Source organism: Hemicordylus capensis, chromosome 5 (assembly GCF_027244095.1).
Source record: "Hemicordylus capensis ecotype Gifberg chromosome 5, rHemCap1.1.pri, whole genome shotgun sequence".
Taxonomy (NCBI): Eukaryota; Metazoa; Chordata; class Lepidosauria; order Squamata; family Cordylidae; genus Hemicordylus; species Hemicordylus capensis.
In genome coordinates this window covers 104,009,189-104,030,034 of record NC_069661.1, presented here as the reverse complement: position 1 = coordinate 104,030,034, position 20,846 = coordinate 104,009,189, and the positions used below count along the sequence as shown (strand labels likewise).

The following is a 20,846-nucleotide window of genomic DNA, read 5'->3' as shown; positions in this document are numbered from 1 at the left end:
TGGCTGGTGGTTTCACGGGGGCAGGGATCTCTAGGCTTGCGTGGTCTTGGCCCAGCAAAGGCTGTTGCCAACCAGCCACGCGGTGGGTGCAGAAGGGTCTCTGCCGAGATGGCCCTGAATCACACACAAGCGCACACACACACCCTTCCCATCTCCCCTTTCCAGGTCTGCCAGGATCCTAAGTCCCCAAGGAGGCCAGGAGCAGCTTGGGCAGACCGGCTCCCTTCCCTCTGTCCGCTGAGCGGCTCCTCCTCCTGTGAGTGCCCCTTACTCAGGCAGTGGACACCCTCTTCTTGAATTGATTCCCCATGCCTCCCTGCTGGCATCCCTGAGAGGTGGGTGGGGAAGTGTCACCCTTTGGCCCTCTGCTTTTGACGGGCTGCAGTTGCCACCCACCCACTCTCACAAGCTGAGCAGATCCGTGCCTTCCTCTCCCCTCTCCCCATCTCCGCCTTTATACTTGTGGAGTAGCAAGGGCAGAACTGGGCCAGCAGATGTATCCGATGGAGATGGAGAGCCAACGTGGTGTAGTGGTTAGAGTGCTGGACTAGGACCGGGGAGACCCGAGTTCAAATCCCCATTCAGCCATAAAACTAGCTGGGTGACCCTGGGCCAGTCACTTCTCTCTCAGCCTAACCTACTTCACAGGGTTGTTGTGAAAGAGAAACTCAAGTATGTAGTACACCGCTCTGGGCTCCTTGGAGGAAGAGTGGGATATAAATGTAATACTAATAATAATAATAATTAATAAACTAAAATAAATAAAATAGAGGACAGAAATAGTAGACTAGGAGATCAATGCGGAAGTGATTAAAGCTAACTTAGAGGCAAAATATGATTTAAAATAAATACTTAATTCTTCTAATAATTACAAGTATGACCTACATGCCAAACTTCAGCTGTGGAATTGTGACTAACCTTTGTCTTGTTTGAATGCTTGTATCAATTTTCTTCCTTTAAGGGACAAAATAATGAAGTAGGTGATAAAGATCAGAATGGCTCTGTTCCCCCACCCCTTCTGTTTCCTATGTTCACAGACTGGTGTTGTCTTCTGTCTCGGACTACTTTGCAGCCATGTTTACTAACGATGTAAGAGAGGCAAGACAAGAAGAAATCAAAATGGAAGGTGTAGAGCCAAATGCACTATGGGCTTTAGTACAATATGCATATACAGGTAATGAGAGTGGCTGGTAAAGCAATTTTATCCTTGTATCAGAATTTGACAAGCGGCTCACCTAAGTGAACTGAAATATATGTGGGCCATGGGCAGAGGAGTGGTTCAGATCACCCCTCCCACATGACAGATCACCCCTCCCACATGATTAATGAATGGAGCCACCGTGCACCATGAGGGCAGAAGGACATGTGCGCTCAGTGTGCATATGTCCTTATCCTGTGGAGTTGGGCCAGTAGACAAAGTATTGTCCGAACTGACCCAAAGTGGGCTTGGTTGTACAGAGATATACCCTGTAGAGTTCAGGAGCTTTGGGGTGATTGCTGCAGCACTTCATGGAAACAGCTATTGGCTGCTATGAGCTACTACATGCACATGAAGCCTTGTTTATGCTGAAGCTTTCTCCATGTGATCCAGTACATGGAAGGGAATGTGGGTAGCAAGTAAGTGGCTGGCTTGAATTAATTGAATAGAAGCTTAGATACAGCTGCTTGAAATGTCTAGTGTATGGTGCTTAAGTGTTGCTGCACATAAATATCTTCCTACTTATGCATCTGGTGTGTATTTGTAAACCTGCCCTGGGAGATCAAACTTTACTGTTACCAAGACAACCCAACTAAGCATAAACTAAACTGATAGCTACTTAAATCCAAATCAGGTGCCTCCTGGCTGAAAGCAGAACTTTATTTTTCAGTTGACATTAAAGATGTAAGTATCTGTTCTAAACACCCATTTATGTTATTAATCGATTACATTTACATCCTACTTTTTTCCATTGTGGAGGTAAAGGTGGGATATGTTGAGTTCCAAGGTGGTCTTCTGTCAGGTTGTGATCAGATGCAGATATGCTTAGCTCCAACAAAGTTGTATCGTGTACATTCAGACCATTTCCTGGGACCTGATCATGCTTGTTTATGCACTGCTGGCCATATTCTCATGACAAGAATGACTGCAGTTAAAATGTTAACCAGGATCGGTGAGCATATTGTGAGAACTCAGAATTTCTGGGCTATCCTGGTTAAATTGCTGAGGTTAACCAACAGTTAACTGGGATAGATAACCATCATCTGTCCCAGTTAAATTTTGTTTAACCTCAATGATTTAGCCAGGATAGCTCAGAAATTCTAGGTTCTCATGACATTTTCCACTCAAGCACACAGGGCTTGCCAATTGCATTTAACCCTTTAACTGCAATCATTTTCATCATGAGAATGTGACCTCTGTTAGCTAGTTCTCTACTGCATGTATTTGATGTTGGATGCTAATTACAAAATCTCATACTATAATAAACCAGATGCCCTTTAGGTTGACACATGATGGTCTATTTGCTCTTAACATTTACCATAGACTGGCTGACATCCTGACGAATGAAGCATTTGCAGAAGGATGGTACACTAGCACAGAGCTGTTGTGCTAGCTACTTGCACTAAGTCTGGAGCTTACGTTCCAGACTAGTGTTGCTTGAGCAATAGTCCACATCTGTGGCACGTCTCATTTGTTTTAAATGAAACTTTTGTGCAATTGCACAACTGCATCAACCTCTGTGGTTTTTTTTACTGCAGCTATGTGATCTTCTTGCACTAGCACAAATTTATTCATTATGCAAACAGTTAGTTGGGATGCCAGCCTCTGGCTGACATACAGAGCACAGATGCACCGGAGCAGTGAGAGAGAGCAGCCTAACAGAACTTCCCAACTAACAGCATTGGTGCAGTGGGGAAGCAGCAATTTTTGACACCCTTCCTTTCCCCAGGAAGCCCTCTGTGCCCCTAGAATATGTCCCCAATAGTTGTGCAACCCTTGGGGGCATATTTTTAGGTGGCACAGGGAACTTCCTGGGGAAGGGGAGTGTATCAGCAATTGCCGCTGCACTGGTGCTTAGTTGGGGAGTACTGTTAGACTGCACTCTCACTGCACCGGCACATCCGTGCTCTGTAGATTGGCCTTTGTCTTTAGTTTACCTTTGTATGAGGTTATGTTTGCATTCATAGCAAAATGGAGGTGCATAAGCAAATGTCCCATTTTCAGGTGTTTATACTCTTTCTTGCGTGATCTGCTGTGTTGTTGTTGTTATTGTATGTTGTTGTTTTTAATATAAACCAAATCCATCCCTCGTCCTACCCCCACCTGATTGTTCAGGAATCAATTGTTCTGGAATCAATATTCTTTAAAACCACTTGGGAATAATGACTATAATGCTGTCAAATTCTATATTATATGTAAGTGGAAAGTTTCCCAGAAAGTCTAGTTTGTTCACATAATTTCTAGGTGAAAACTTCTCAGACCTGAGAGGGTAATCACAGGGAGCCGGAAAAGGAGAGTCAGGAAGATGAAAAGATACTTGGCAATAATGTAAAATCACTATATTAGAAATACCCATACAAAGTATATCCCAGATTAGGAAAAATACAAACGAATCAAAGAATGCCAGCATGGCAAATGAACAGAGGCAAGGAAGGTATAAAAGGCAAGCATGCTTCCTTTTAAGAAGACGATGTCTTGCTCAAAGAAGGAAAATAAAAATGAGCATAAACTCTGGCTGGGGGAAAAAAAAGGAAATTGTCCATCAGGGCAGCAAAGATCATATTGTTAACATTAAAACAAACATTTGATTAACTGCATCAGAATCAGGCAACCAAGGAGAGAGGCTGTTGGGCCATTGGATGACAAAGGAATGAAATGGAGATAGTGAAGTTAAATGAATTATTTGCATGGCAGATATTGGACAGAAACTCATGCCTGGATCACTTTGTTCAGAGAAGACATATGAAGACTTAATGCATAGAGTTGACTTCCAAAAAGCTTTTGACAAAGGCCTTTACCAAATACTTCAAAGTAAATGTGGCAATCATGGAACAAGAGGATGAGTGCTCTTATAGATCAAATATTGGTTACAGAGCAGGCTGCAGAGCATAGGAATCACAGTAGAGAAAAGTCAGGTGAGGGGTCTTCCAAGCATTTGTATTTGGACTGGTGGTGCTGAATTTATTCATAATTGATTCAATGATTCAAGTGAGCAGTGAGGCCTCCAAATCTGTAAATGAGACCAAATTATTCAAAATGGTGAATACTCAAACAAACTGCAAAGAGTCCTTTCATTCATTCATTCATTCATTTATTATTTTTATTTTTATTTTTTACATTCTGCTCTTCCTCCAAGGAGCCCAGAGCGGTGTACTACATACTTAGGTTTCTCCTCACAACAACCCTGTGAAGTCTGTTAGGCTGAGAGAGAAGTGACTGGCCCAGAGTCACCCAGCAAGTATCATGGCTGAATGGGGATTTGAACTTGGGTCTCCGCAGTCCTAGTTAAGCACTCTAACCACTACACCACGCTGGCTCTCTTCTTTCCAGGCTGAGAGAATGGACATCTCAAGTAACAAATGCAAAGAGATGCACTTTAGGGCAAACAAAATCCTAGCTTCACTTATGTGCTGATGAGGTCTGAGTTGACTGTTCAGGAAAGAGATCTTAGTCTAGTGAACCAGGTCATGGAAAATAACTCTCCGTATTGCAGTAGTGAAAGAGGCAAAATCGATGTTGGGAGTTATTAGGAAAGAGGCTGAAAATACCATGGCTAGTATCATGATACCTTTATATAAATCTGTGGTGTGGCTGCATTTGGAATACTGTGTACAATTCTGATTGTTCATCCCGAAAATGATATCCTTGTAGAATTGAAGAAGAAATCGGCATCCAAAATAATCAAGAGGTTGAAAGTGTTAGATACTATCTGTCAATTACATTGATTGGCAGTAGATTCAAGACAAATGAAAGGAAGTACTTCACACAGTGCATAATTATTAAATTCATTGCCATAAGCCATAGTGATAGATAGCCTCTGGTGTAGTTAGCTTTAAAAGGGGATTAGGCAAAAGTCCCATTAAAATTAATAGGACAGGTTAGTCATTACTAACTTGTCCTATTAATATCAATGGAACTTTCCATTAGAATGTCAGTCAGTGTTTTTCTGAATCCTTGACAGATAAGCAAAAGGAAGGGCTGTTGCCTTCAGTTGTGGACTTTTGGAATCAGTTGGTTGGCCATCCTTGGATACTAGATGTTGGACTAGATGGACCCTTGTTCTGATCTAGCAGCTGCTCTTGCGTTGTTTTCTAAATAATATTTTTTTTCCTATCTACTTTAGGTCGCCTTGAATTAAAAGAAGACAATATTGAGTGCCTATTATCTACAGCTTGTATTCTCCAGCTCTCTCAGGTTGTAGAAGCTTGCTGTAAATTTTTAATGAAACAGCTTCATCCATCAAATTGCCTTGGAATCCGCTCCTTTGCTGATGCACAGGGATGCACGGATTTGCACAAAGTGGCACACAATTACACTATGGTATGTTGTTTACATATGCATCTGCAATCCACATGATGTTTTTTCCTTTCTTTTAAAGGATATGGGAGGGAAAATAAGACTCATTCAAATAACACAAATCCTGCTCCTTGAGAAGCTATTATAATTTCTGGTTCAGATCTTAATTCATGTCTTGGTTCTGCTCCTGTCTTTCAGTGAGTCCCTTCTCATGTACAGCATAAGCGTAATAATACTGGCCTACTTTTTAGGATGTGAGCAGTTAGGAAGAGTACACACACTCTATTATAAATAATATTCAGCTGGTTAACCAAATTGGTAGATTTGGGGCAAGAACAGCACAGAAAATAGTGAGTTTATAGCTGATTTTTACAAGCTGTATCTACCCAGCAGTCTGTCATTTGTTGTCCTCCTGTTCCCATGCTGAGTTTGGGGGAAAGTCATAGTACAGTGGTAGAAGACATACTTTGCATGCAGAAGAATTAGGTTTAATTCCTAGCATTCCTAGGTAGAACTTGGAAAGACCCCGTGTGGACCACTAGAGTGCCACTGCCAGTCGGTGTTAGCAGTGCTGAGCAGTATTCCCTCTAATAGGGATTCCCAGATGATGTTGACTACAACTCCCAGACTCCCCAATCAAAGGCTATTACAGCTAGGGTTGCTGGGAGTTGTAGTGAACAACATCTGGGAATCCCTGTTAGAGGGCACACTGGTGCTGAGCTAGATGGATCAGTGGTCTCCTTCTACTGATTCAGTATTATGTAGCTTCATAGAAGTTTCTTTTACACATAATAAAAATGATCCTGGGGCCCCCCAAGAATGGCAGATATACAATTAGGTTTTTGTAATGCTTGAGAACAGTCATATGTTCTGAGCAGCTATGTATGAAATATTAAAGGTAGTTTAAAAGAAGTATGATAGTGGTTCTTTACCAACTTCAACCCCTGGCATTTCCAGCTAGGGCTCAGAAAGCCACCTTGCAAAATCCTGGAGAGTCACTGCACAATGAGAGTCACAATGCAACAGCGATGCACACATTGCAGGCAGCCCTGGTGGTGTTGCACAAGAGGGAAGTTGTTCAGCTACTTAAACTAGTACGCCCTCAGTTGCAGAGCACTACTTCTATTGCTTCCAGTGTAAGAGTCATGAGTCTATGCAGGACCTCCACTTATTGGCAGAAGAAGTCCTAAGCACATTATTACAATGTAGCTTGCTGACTACATAGAACATGAAACTTTTATAGTTCCATACAACTCTACCCTATCTGATCTTTGACTGCAATTGATTTTGCCCCCTGATTCACACTAGCTTTCTAAACTGGCCTACCAGAAAGACTGAATAGGTTGCTATTCTGCACATCAGAGGTAAAACTTAGAATAAATAAACCATAATGACAGGTGTTCTGATCTCATGGTAGCACACAATTCCTTAGGGACATTAGAATGTCTTAGTCTCAGCTTCTATTGACCAAAGAAAAACTAAGTCTATTGGTAACTAATAATGCTTTAAAATAAATTTGTTTTAGTTTGATGCTAAAAAGAGCCCTGCTACATCTATCTAGTTCTTCTGCTATTTTTTTTGTATTGTCTCTATTTTATTTTATTGTGCAACTTTTGTGTATTTTGAGCAGAAAAGCATTTTGTAAATAAGTTTTAATAATAATAATAATGTCTTAGTAATTGAACTCCTTGTGTTTCCAACAGTGGTCAGATGGATACTGCTGGGAAATTTACAAGCAGAGCATGAAGGCAATACACATAATGCCTCTGTATCATAGAGGATTCATTTGGTGACCCTTGGCAGGTCAGCAGGGTGTTCCAGGGGAAGGGTAGTCAGAAATTTAATAGCTGTCTCCCCTTCCGGCTGTCCTGCCAGCTCTTTGACCTCGAGGAACACTGCCAACAACCCATATAGCTTTCCCCTGCTCCTCTGTAATGCCAGGTCAGTCCAAAATAAATCTGAACTCATCCATCATTTGATCATGGATGAAGGGGCCAACCTAGTATGTATTACCGAGACTTGGTTGGGGGAGGCTAGTGGTCCAGTTTGGTCCCAGCTTCTCCCTCCAGGATATTCTGTAGAGGAGCAGGTGAGGGGACGTGGATGGGGAGGTGGGGTGGCTGTGGTCTGTAAGGATAACATCTCCCTTACCAGGGTCCCTATCAAGGTATCGGACCATATTGAATGTGTGTACTTGAGTTTGGGGACCAGGGATAGATTGGGACTTCTGTTGGTGTACCAATCGCCCCGCTGCCCAGCGGAATCCCTTACTGAGCTCACGGACTTGGTCGCGGAACTCGCGTTGGAGTCTCCCAGACTCTTGGTGCTGGGGGACTGCAGTGTTCATTTTGGGACCAATTTGTCCGGGGCAGCTCAGGAGTTCATAGTGGCCATGACAACTATGGGCCTATCCCAAGTGGTCTCTGGACCGACACATATTGCAGGTCACACGCTTGATTTGGTCTTTTACTCTGATCAGGGTGTGTTCCATGGGTGGGGACTCCTGTGATTTCCCCATTGTCATGGACGGACCACCATCTGGTTAAGGTTGGACTTACAACCACTTCCCACCTCCGCAGGGGTGAGGGGCCCATTAGAATGGTCCGCCTGAAGAGGTTATTGGATCCATTAAGATTCCAAGAAGCCTTGGAGGGATTTAATGTTGGCTTTGCTGGTGATCCTGTTGATGCACTGGTTGAGAATTAGAACAACTTGCTCACCAGGGCAGTAGACACGATTGCTTCCAAGCGTCCCCTCCAGCTCGCTTCAAAATTGGCCCCTTGGTATACAGAAGATCTACGGGGGCTGAAACGGCAAGGTAGGCGACTGGAGTGCAAGTGGAGGAAGACTCGACTCGAATCTGACAGATTGCGACATAGAGTACATCTAAAGATCTATGCTCAGGCAATAACTGCGGCAAAGAGGCAGTTCTTTTCTGCCCGTATTGCCTCTGCTAATTCACATCCAGCGGAGTTGTTCAGGGTTGTGAGGGGATTAGTATCTGCCCCCCCTCCCTTGAACCAGAATTTGGAGTCATCAGTTACCCGCTGTGATGTGTTTAAAGAGTTTTTTGCAGATAAAATCTCTCGGATTCGGGCCAACCTAGATGGAGACTCCACAATTAATTTGATGTCTGAGCTGGAGGTGCCCAATGACTCCTCTTATGTGATTCGACTGGATCGGTATCAGTTTGTGACTCCTGAGGATGTGGACAACCTGCTTGGATTGGTGAGGCCTACCACTTGTTCTCTTGACCCTTGTCCAACATGGCTTGTTCGATCTAGCAGGGAGGTTGTTGTAAACAGCCTGGTGGATATCATAAATGCTTCTCTGAGAGAGGGCAGGATGCCTCCTTGTCTTAAGGAGGCAATCATTAGACCTCTTCTAAAGAAGCCTGCATTAGATCCCTTGGAGTTGAGCAATTATAGGCCTGTTTCCAACCTCCCATGGCTGGGCAAGGTAATTGAGAGGGTGGTGGCCTCTCAGCTACAGGAGTTCTTGGAGGAAACTGATTATCTAGACCCATTTCAAACTGGTTTTCAGGCGGGCTATGGAGTGGAGACTGCCTTGGTTGGCTTGATGGATGATCTCCAATTGGGAATTGACAGAGGAAGTGTGACTCTGTTGGTCCTTTTGGATCTCTCGGCAGCTTTCGATACTATTGACCATAGTTTCCTTCTGGAACGTCTGTGGGTGTTGGGGGTGGGAGGCACTGTTTTTCAGTGGTTCCGCTCCTACTTCTCAGATAGATTCCAGATGGTGTCGATTGGAGATTCTTGCTCTTCAAAATCTGAGCTTAAGTATGGTGTCCCTCAAGGCTCCGTACTTTCTCCAATGCTTTTTAACATCTACATGAAACCACTGGGAGAGATCATCAGGGGATTTGGAGCTGGGTGTTACCAGTATGCTGATGACACCCAGATCTACTTCTCCATGTCAACTTCTTCAGGAGCTGGCATATCCTCCCTAAATGCCTGTCTGGAAGCAGTAATGGGCTGGATGAGGGAGTATAAACTGAAGCTGAATCCAGATAAGGCGGGGGTACTTATTGTGCGGGGTCAGAACTCTAGAGACAATTTTGATCTACCTGTTCTAGATGGGGTCACACTTCCCCAAAAGGAACAGATTCACAGTCTGGGAATACTTCTGGATTCACACCTCTCCCTGGTTTCTCAGGTTGAGGCGGTGGCCAGGTGTGCTTCCTATCAGCTCCGGCTGATACGCCAGCTGCGCCCGTTTCTTGAGATCAGTGGCCTCAAAACAGTGGTACATCTGCTGGTAACCTCCAGACTTGACTTTTATAATGTGCTCTACGTGGGACTGCCTTTGTACGTAGTCTGGAAACTTCAGTTGGTTCAGAATGCGGCAGCCAGGTTGGTCTCTGGGTCATCTCGGAGAGACCATGTTACTCCTTTACTGATGGAGTTACACTGGCTGCCAATAGGTTTCCGGACAAAATATAAAGTGCTAGTTATAACTTACAAAGCTCTAAACGGCTTAGGCCCTGGGTACCTAAGAGAACGTCTTCTTCATTATGAGCCCCACCGCCCATTGAGGTCATCTGAGGAGGTCCGTCTCCAGTTACCGCCAACTCGTTTGGTGGCGACACAAAGACGGGCCTTCTCGGTCGCTGCCCCGAGATTGTGGAATGCGCTCCCTGCTGGGATGTGATCCTCCCCATCTCTGGCAATTTTCAAAAAACACCTGAAAAACCTTCTTTTCACCCATGCTTTCTCAGATTCCTAAATTGTGGGTTTTTCAAATTCTGGTTTATTTTAAAATTCAAAACCCGATTTTGGGGTTTTTAATCACTGTAATTGTTTAATTGTTGTTTTAAAATGTTTTTAAATTGTTAATTGTTATATTGTTTTTTAAATTTGTTTTAGCTCTTTACTGTTTTAGTGGTGTGTTTTAATTGTAAACTGCCCTGAGCCATTTTGGAAGGGCGGTATACAAATCAATCAATCAATCAAATAAATAAATAAATAAATGTGGCTAATATAGCCATCATATCTTCTATGAATACCTACTTCCTTTTTTAAAGTGTCTTGGGGCACCTTTGAATAACAAATTAGTTGTAGCATACGTTTTCATGGACTAGGCTGTAGTCCACGAAAGCTTATCTAGTATATATTTTGAAGAATTTGTTTGTGCAAAATAGTCATACTTCTCGATGACCTAAAGGTAAAGTGTGCCATTGAGTCGATTTCGACTCCTGGTGCCCACAGAGCCCTGTGGTTTTCTTTGGTAGAATACAGGAGGGGTTTACCATTGCCTCCTCCCGCGCAGTATGAGATTATGCTTCCTATATCGCTGCTGCCCGATATAGTAGCAGTGGGGATTCGAACCAGCAATCTTCTGCTTGTTAGTCAAGCATTTAATACACAATCTTCCCACTGAAATTAACTGAATGCACTATTTTTTACACCAGAATATCTTTAGCAAAAATGTAAAAAAAATTCTGTATTTTTTTGAAGAAATTCTGAATATTATACTTTTCAAACATTTGAACACTCCTGCTATTTAAAGTAGCTGAATGTACCACTTTTTACATGGAATATGCTTGGAGACATATTTTCATTTGGGGGGGTTTTTTAAAGCAGAAATTATGAATTAATCATCCTATTTTAATTGTAACTGTTCTCAATAAATTTTTAACATTCAATAATCCCAAAATGACATAATGCCCAAGAAAAGCAAACAATCTCTCAGATTCAAATTTACCATATATGGTTATTATACAATAAAATGAATGTTTGAAGTTTCAATCCTACAAATTTCAAACTGTACTTTTACTTCTTTTTGCAAGCACATTAATAAAAAATTATATTACATATATTTAATTTCTTGAACTTTCCTAGAAGTGTAATCGACAGAAAATGACCTTGTCTAGTCAGCAATGGGCCTCACTTACTAATGCTACAATAAATGTTTTACCCTTTACGGTGTTACAAAAGTATTGTTTTTGCTGCAACTGCCTAACATGACTATTCTTCTGGAGTAGTTTCATGGCCATGTTTCATGGCAGTGAAAATGTTATGAGAGGGTGCTGTTGTGTGCCTTTGGGGATATTTTAGGCTAGGGTTATAAAGCAGGCAGTTTCCCAAAATGTCAACCACAGTCTTAAAATCCAAATAAAAATATATTTTATTGAATACAAAGTGAGGCTTGGACCAGATAGAACATGGGCATTCCCACATTACAGAGAACATGCAAGATGGTTCTCGTGACTGGCTGCTAATATTTAACCTCGGCTATAAGCTGTAATGGCTATTTAAATATGTATACCTATATCGGGTAGCAGCAATATAGAAAGATGCGAAAAGGCATCATCTCGTATAGTGCGGGAGGAGACAATGGTAAACCCCTCCTATATTCTATGAAAGACAACCACGGGGCTCTGTGGTCGCATGGAGTTGACACCGACCCGACAGCACACTTTACCTGTACCATTACTATATTGAGGAGTGGGGGAGGGGAAACAGAGGCAGGATGTTGTGGAGAATGGGACAGAGAAAGATCTGAGCAAGATTGGTCAAAGAGGCAAGGCCAGGTCAGTGAAGATATCTATGGAGAGAGTGGAGGATGGAAGGAAACAGACCCAAATGAGTTTGGAAAAAGAAAGGGAGTTGAGCCAATTAAGAGATCTAGAAAAGAAATGGAAGGAAGCAGGCAAAAGGCCCCAATGGATTTAGGGAGGAAAAGTGGGTTGAGTCAGTTTGGCAGAGCAGAGGAAGAAGGAAGGAAAGGAGGAAGAGAGCCCAAACAAGTTTGGAAAGAGGAAGCAAATTGGGGTTGGTCCAGAGAACCAGAGGGGGAGCAAAGAGACAGCTAGATTTTAGCCACATTGGGGAAGAAGAGCAGTTTAGGTCTGTCCAAAGGACCAAAGCAGTGAAAGTGAGTGAAGGAAGCCCAAACAAGTGCAAGTAGATAATAAAATCAAGTCCATCTGGAGAACAGAGCAAAGTGAGAAGACAAAGACAACCAGATAAGTTTGGGTAAGAGGGTAAGATAACTAGGAAAGAATTGTGAGAACCGACTAATTTCTGTGAAGGAAGGGCCTGACTTCAGGTCTGTGGAGTGCACTTGGGGGTGGAACCATGCAGATGAAGGGGACTGTTGTACCCTGGGAAGCTAATTTTGAGAAGGTCACCTTGTGTCATTAGGGGGCCATCTATGGGGAAGTATTGAAACTACGTGGAGCCAAACAACTGGAAATCATAGTGCAAGGGTTCCTTTGGCTAGAGTCACTTGAATTGAAAGGGCTACCAGAGCAATATCCATGACAGGGAAAATTGATTGGAACTCATTTCCTGCTCATGGTGTTAAAAGCCTAGGGAGAAGCTTCTGACTGTGGCTGCCATGAGCAAGTGGCCTGTAGGAGAAGTGGTTAAGAATTTCAGGACATTTTTGACAAAATCAAACAGGGTTATTTTTCCTGATTATTTCCCATGAGTCTGTGGTCTTTTGAAAATACCTTCAGGTCAGGGATCTCTTTGAAGATTCCCTCGTGTTCTGGGGAGGAGTTGACCGACCTCCCCACCGGAAAGAGTAATATCCCCTTTCCCTTGGTGAAAAATAGATCTAAAAACCCTTCTAGCCTTGCTAGTTGGTACCTTGCACATTCATATACACTCAAACACCCAGGATGGGAAACTAAGATTGGGAATACAAAATAGAAAGCTCCCAGAAGTAGGAGAAAGGGAAGAGGTGCTCTCTGTATTTAACTGTCTGATGTGACAAGAAGAAAGCTGGGGTCTTTAGTGGAGAAAATGGTGGTGCGATGGTGACAAGCAGAGGAACCCCCATTTAGAATGGGACCCACAGACTGTACGAAATGGGGGTCTCTGGCCAGGGCCTTTATAGTGTAATAAGGCACTAGGATAGTTCTTTCTCTAAAATTTTAAAAAGTGCAAGGGACAGCTCATTGGCCAAAAGCCTGAATAAAAAAGAGAGTCTTCACTTTACTCCTAAAGGCTGGGAGAGAGGGTACTATGTGGGTCTTAGCTGAGAGTGAGTTCCACAGCCTGGGGGCAGTAACTGAGAAGGCCCCGTCTTGCATGCTTAACAGATGGGCCACAGCAGGTGCTGGCACGTGGAGCAGAGCCTTCCCAGCCAATCTAGTCTGTTGAGTATATTCAGCTGGGAGCAGACTGTCTCTCTCAAATACAGGTCAGGCCAGACTGGGCACTTTTGTATGAGTGCCAGACAGTCCAATTCCTGGCCTCCATAACAAAAATTCAATCAAACTTTTTGGGGGGGGGTGAGAGTCTGTCCTGAACTACTACCAATAAATTTGGTGGGTGGTGGGTAGCCTTTCATTCTGGTACCTTTCACTTGATCATTTGTATTTAAATACCCACAGAGCAGCCAGTGGGGTGGACAGTTTGGTTTGCTGCACACTTTGGGCATGATCCAGTGCATCACAGGCAAAGTTCCCAACTAATAACTGGTATCAGGAATGGGCTAGATTGCAATATGGGATATGTATACCATATTTTGCAGTCGGTGTGCATAGACAAGGAAAGAGCGAGAGAAAGCACTCTGTGAGCCTGTGGAAATCTTTTGCATGCAGGGCTTTACCTTCAATGGCCTGATGTGTTCTCTTTCTGTCTATTTTGAGATTTGTCACTGGGAATGTAGGATCAAACAATTATTCAAAATTGTTACTACTTTCTTAGAATTTTCACCCCAAGAATTTGTCATGCAAAGCATCATTTATATATTGTCCAGGGATCCTTGAGCACTTGTCTTGCTGCTTTCTGAATGTTACCAATACAGTATGTTAACACCTATTCCAATACCTCCCTTAAAGCTATGGCCATAGAAATAACTATCTCAAAGCCATTGACAATGAAATAGACAGTGTCACAATTATAGCCTTAAGTAGTTTGACTGAATGAAATTTAAATTAGATAGATTTTTAAAAGCGATTTTGCAGAGTAATTAGTTGTGCTAGATGAATCCTTCCCATGGCCTTTTTAAATGTTTAGTTCCAACAGAGACATGAAATTGAATTTTCGTAATAATGAGTAATACAGAAGCCGCTACTTTGGTTTGAGACTAATGTCGCCATGGAAACAGGATAGAAATGTGTAGTCCAATTGAATCTTCAATTAGAATAAATTCCCTAGTAATTTCATTTGCTTAAAAGCTGCTTGAGAAACATTAACACTAAAACAGCCATTTGATGTTTATTAAAGTATTGTAATATGAGTTCATTGTGTACCTATACCACCTCCAAACTCTGTAAGAAAATCAATGAAATATGCATATTCTTCAAAAAGTGCATAGCTGTGGATCATTTGTGTTGTATGTTCTCCACACTGTTTTGCTTCCTCTGAAGGCTTTTTTACATTTAAGTAGAAGGAATATTAAAATATATTTCAATTTGAACATATTTTCCATTTTTTTGCTTCCGGTCCATATGCACGCTTATCCAAGCTGCTACAGTCATATTCACAATTAGAGCTTCCAATCACTTAAAAAGCACTGGCTGTTTAAGATTTTATATGAAATTGTGAATTGTTCAATAATGTAGCTTCATACTTAATTTTAATTAAAACAGTTGATTGCAGACCTAGCAACGGTTCAATTAAAGAGGATATTTCTTGGTTTAAAACATCTTTGGTGAGTAATCTCAGAGGACTTGCATCAACTAATAGGCTTTTCACTAGTTAAATAATACCTTTAGTGTCTTTTGAAAGTGTTTGCATTGTTTTGTTCAGTCTACTAGGCTTTAAGTATTAGACTGATTCCGGTACTCTGTCACTTCAGCTTACAGGTGCTGTATTAAAAGAATATAACAGAGATCAGTGTTTATCATTCTTACACTGTTGACTCAATAAATTGACAGAACAGTTTGTTTTCAACATAGGAAACATAGGAAGCTGCCATATACTGAGTCAGACCATTGGTCTATCTAGCTCAGTATTGTCTTCAGACTGGCAGCGGCTTCTCCAAGGTTGCAGGCAGGAATCTCTCTCAGCCCTATCTTGGAGAAGCCAGGGAGGGAACTTGAAACCTTCAGCTCTTCCCAGAGCACCTCCATCCCCTGAGGGGAATATCTTACAATGCTCTTAACCCTGCTTAGCTAAGGGGACAAGTCATGCTTGCTACCAGAAAACCATTTTCAAAAACATGGTATTTAATAACAGTATTAGCAGCAAAACTTTGTGCACAACAATTACAAAGTACAGAATATGATACTGGGTAAAACATTCAGCTTTTTGAATTTCTTCACTTATGCTTTAAAAGGAACATCTGAGGACAGGGGAGTGGTGTTACCAGGTTTACTCTGAAGTAGGGGTGTGCACGGGTCATGTGGCTGTTCAAATTCAGACTGAACCATGCCAAAGCGAACCAGTTTGGTTGAACTAATCGACTGGGCCAGTCGGTTCGACAAACCAGCTCAAAGCGGTTCACGGTTGAGCCGGTCCGGTTTGAGCGCAAACTGGTTCTGCACACCCCTACTCTGAAGTGTGTTAGTTACCACCCTTTGTAGCTATACTTTGGCTTAATGTGAGGAATATAGCTCAATTTAGTGCAAACCTATATATAGGCATCTTCTACATTAAGGTACCGGGAAAGCTGACCATGGATAAGATACACCATTGTTAGAGTAATCAGAAGGGTACAACAGAGTACAGACATGTTCCTTGAAAGCAAGGTTAGGTTTTATGAAGAGCAAAGATTTACAATAAAGGCAATGGTTAGCGCCTCAGGAAGGTTGCTGGTAATGAACTTCCTTTAAGGGGTTAAAGTTCTGAAAATGGCATAGAGTTGCCTCCGATACACATTCACAGATTAGCACTGAGGGATGGGGGATACAATTGTGGGCACTAGGAAGAGAAAGAGTGTCAGTCTATAGCTACTTTGCCTCAGGCTGGAGAGATGAGATGGGAGATTCTCCTGGCCGAGGGAAATGTCCGGGCAGTTAAGTTCTCAGCTTGCAAGGAAGTGAGAGGCCCAAACTTAGTGATGTAAAATAGTGATTATCAGCTCAGAGATTCTTGACATAAGGATTTCTAGGATTCATCCACAAAATGTGCTCTCTCCCTGGATTTTCAGTGGAGTGGATGGTTGGGTTAGCGAGAGCTAGGCAACCTTAATCCTTGAGAACAGTGAGGCACATCCAAATGCGGGTTAACAGGCAAGTCTAACTGAATGCTTGATAACTGAACTAGAATCTACTACAAATTCTGAACAAAGTGCTAAACCTAAGATGGGTTTTAATATCCTTTTGGGTGTCTGGCCTGAGCACTTTTTTATCTTCTATAATTTTGATTTTGGTGTTGATGGTTTTTGTGGTTTTGTGGGATTTTTTGTTGGCGGGCACCTAAAGGTGTTATCTTATAGATTCCTCTTAAAACAAAAGGTTGAATAGGTGTCCTCCCAAGGGAGACAATCTGAAGAAAGGAACTGAGACACTGTTTTTCAGCATGATTCACTTGATTAAATGTAAAGTCTTATCTATAGTGGTGGATGCCCTAAGTTCATTGGTTTATCTAGATGTCTCCTCCTTAGGAGGGAAAAACTGCATTCCAGTCTCAGTGCTCCGAAGCTTTGTCTATTCTAGCGCTATACATGCTCAGGGGCTTTGACTATCTGAGTGGTATCACTCTTTTCCAGTCACACTATGGGCCTGGGACCACTCAAGAAAAACCTGGCCAGAATGACCCTTTTCTTTTCCTTGAATCAGAGGAATGCACTCAGGCAGAGGGTTCCTCGTTACTAGAAACAGTGATATAATCATTGTCGACAACAGTGATTTAGTCTGGGGGTGCAATGGAGTAGGCAGGCATGGCAACAGTAGACATTGTTTATGTCATCATCTGCTGCAGATACTATAGTCTAGGTGAGGAGGTGCCCTACTCCCAGGGCTAAAAACATCTGCTACCACTTGGCTATGGTTGCTTGGTAGCACACTACCAATAGGCAGCTATTTTCCCCTGTGGAACCTTAAAATAGAGCAGCAGTTGGAGCAGCAACAGTAACCGACCTGGGAGTGGAAATTTTACATAATTGATTTTCCATAATTGTCACTGGTCACCACTGACTTCAACAATATATGTATATTGTGTGTTAATCTTCATTTATTATAAGCTGCCTGTTGGAGACCTGTTAGACAGAAAGGCAAGGTATAAATATTTTTAAATATGTATATGAGCAATGCCTGGTACATCTTGGAGCCCTGAAGATGTCCAAGGATCGGGGGCAGGACTTTGTGGTTTCTTGCTCCTTCCTGCAATTACTGGAACAAGTATAAGTCATGCAAAATAAAGCACACATATTTGTGTAATATATTCAGGTTGCAGAAGTCAGTTTTTTCTAGGCACAAAATTTAGGGTAACTTCTACATGGAACTTCTTTTTAGAGTACAAAGTAAATGTAACAACCCTGCTCATATAATAGAGCTGGTGCCTGCTAAGAAACATATGAAGTTCCATCTCCTCCAGTATTGCATACCAGTGAAGAAGAAACATGTACTCGTGGTGTTATTTTGTGGATAACTTTATGCACAGAAATGATATAAATGTGAAAAATTATCATGTCATTATAATTTCATGATAATTATCATGATAATTATCATGAAATATCACTAAAAGGCTCTCAAAATATATGCTGTTGTTTCTTAGAGTCTTCTGGACTCCCTTGGCTGTTATGCTCTGCTGTGTGTCTATGGAAAGGCATGTATGACAAAGTACTAGAAAAAACATGATTGTGGTTCCCAACTTTGAAGACATTTTCTGTTTCTACGGACATTTATATGCTGATTTTCAACAAATGTTCTCAGCATGGTTTACATAGAAAAATAAATAAAGATATTACTCTTATCTTTAGGCTGTAACTGGAATCTGAAACTAGGTTGAAACTGGAATCTGAGGGTGGAGTTTTCATGTTGGAGGATTCCAGCTCTCATTTACTGCCATTTGGTTCCTTCCTCCCAGAGCTGTCTGCTATAGTGGCAGTTCTTGCTAGCAGCTATTTGAAAGGCAAGAAGACTAATCTAGGCCCTCTCCAATGGCCTGGCAGGGTCCCACTGCTACTTGGCTCCACCATCCCCAAACAAACCTCTTCACTTGTCATTCTGTAATTCTTATGTACCTGTATTCCTCTTCCTTCCCCCATCCCTTCTTGCTTTTCTGTATTTATTAGGTTATTAACTATCCTGACAGAAGTCTGTTTTCTTCCCCTTTGTACAATGCTTGGCTTTTTAAGAGCATGAATAATAAAATTCATTATAAAAGAATATTATACAGGACTCAAAATATGTTATTCACAGAGGAGGGTACAGAATGTATTACTTCCTGCAAATAAGCAATTTATCATAAATTCTCTTATCTGAAAAAAAAACATTTGAGTACTGAATGAAGTTTCCTTTCATGTAGAACTGAGGTGGACACAGTGTTGTTCTTGAGTGCATATATCAATTTTCAGTTACCATTAACAAGTATCCATCCATATCTTAACTTTATTTATTTTTAGGAGCATTTCATGGAGGTAATTAGAAATCAAGAATTTTTATTGTTGCCAGCCACTGAAATTGCAAAGCTTTTAGCCAGTGATGATATGAATATTCCGAATGAAGAGACCATTCTAAATGCATTGCTTACATGGGTGCGGCATGATTTGGAGCAGAGAAAGAAGGATCTCAGTAAACTCTTGGCATACATCAGGCTGCCGTTACTTGCACCACAGGTACCTTTTTGCAGTTTATACAGCTGTTAATTCTTCCTCCTCCTCATTATGTTGATTGCACCTTATATTGCATATTGTTGCAGCAAGAGTGATGTAACAAAATATTGGAAAAGCAGGAAACTACTACCGTTGAATGAATGATTGTCAGCCACAATGAATAAAAATTATTTTTTAAAGATCTGGTTTTACATTGAATTAGATTTTTTTAAAAATCAAATTTCTGCTCTGGTAAGCTTCTCTTTTTAAAATAACCTGGTTTAAAATGAAATCCTGAATTTAATGCAAATGTAGTCTCTTAAACTAATCTATGACCCTCTTATTTCCTTTGTAGAAAAGGAGCTGTGAGTAAAACATGTTTGCCAATCCTCCTTGCAGTATAATGGATCATGAACTTCCATTATGATTTAATACTAGAGGTCAGGAACTGGCAGTCAGATTACTACTGATGTCATCCTGATGAATCAATGCATGATCTTTTACTTAATATTTAGTAACTACCTGATGTCTGCCACTGGCTCAGTCAGTACGCTAATTATAAATGTTTATGACTATCAAAGAATATGGACACTTACCTTCCATCTCATGGAGAGCACATGAGATGGTTACCCTGTAGCCATTTTTAGTTCTGTGTGGGCAGGGCAGTTCTATGACAAAGGTGAAGACTAAAACAGAAAGGAACCCTGGAAAGAAATAGGGCCTTCTGGTGCTTATTCCAACCAACCACCTATCTGCAAAAACCTATCGTGGCCATTGATTGTAAAAGAGACCCTCTTGGGGAATTTTTTTTTTTAAATGCCTTCACTGATTAAAAAAGGAAAATGTGGCAAATGCTATAAAGGCATGCAAAACCTTGTTGTCATAATTAAATAACATTAAAAAAAATAGGGACAATGATTTTTACCAGAGAAAAATTCCAAAAAATCATTCCTGGCAAATAGGAATAGTTGCAGCCTACAAACCATTGAGGAAATGTGAAAATTCTCTCTAGGTGACATGATCTTAAATCAGTTTCTGATCTGCAGTACTGAGCTGAGGTTACCAATAACATTAAGTGGGCATATTTTATGTAATTAGCATTCTATGAATGCCGTAGATTTGAGACATGGTTTTTTATTCTTTCTTAGCTTATGTAAAAAAACATACATTCTATATTGATTATAGGTTATTTGATATTTATAATGTTCCTTACAGAAGCTTTGATATTTTATGGTCTGCATGTTCTGCTTATTTTAATTGCCTAGCAATTCAGCACATCTTACTCCTTTCCCCCTCTAGTTTTTAGCAGATATGGAAAACAATGCTCTCTTTAGAGATGACATCGAATGTCAAAAGCTCATTATGGAAGCAATGAAATACCACTTGTTGCCAGAGAGGCGACCCATGTTGCAAAGTCCTCGTACAAAGCCTAGGAAGTCTACAGTTGGTGTGTTGTTTGCGGTTGGTGGCATGGATGCCACTAAAGGTATTGATTTAGCATGACAATACTAAGAGTGAAAACAGACAGTTGACATTTTTAGAGCAGTGGGACCAGTTAGCAAATGCTTTCGCCACTACAATGTAAACATACCTTTTTCTTGGGGTGAGAGCTGAAAAGCGAGTTCTGTGTGTTTGCGGCATGGTTCAGTTTGAATCAGGGAAAAGGTGTGTGTGG

The 20,846-nt window shown here is 41.4% G+C and overlaps 1 protein-coding gene across 8 annotated transcripts in view; it reads left to right on the top strand.

The window, feature by feature from the left end:
• The window catches only part of KLHL5 (kelch like family member 5), an 89,208-nt gene that overhangs the window by 43,238 nt on the left and 25,124 nt on the right, over positions 1-20,846 (top strand). For all 8 annotated transcript variants that reach the window (XM_053254070.1, XM_053254063.1, XM_053254069.1 and 5 more), the window contains 4 exons: positions 1,038-1,174; positions 5,322-5,518; positions 18,983-19,195; positions 20,471-20,657. In XM_053254070.1, the coding sequence (XP_053110045.1) occupies positions 1,038-1,174; positions 5,322-5,518; positions 18,983-19,195; positions 20,471-20,657 (734 nt within the window). The remainder of the gene's footprint in view (positions 1-1,037; positions 1,175-5,321; positions 5,519-18,982; positions 19,196-20,470; positions 20,658-20,846) is intronic.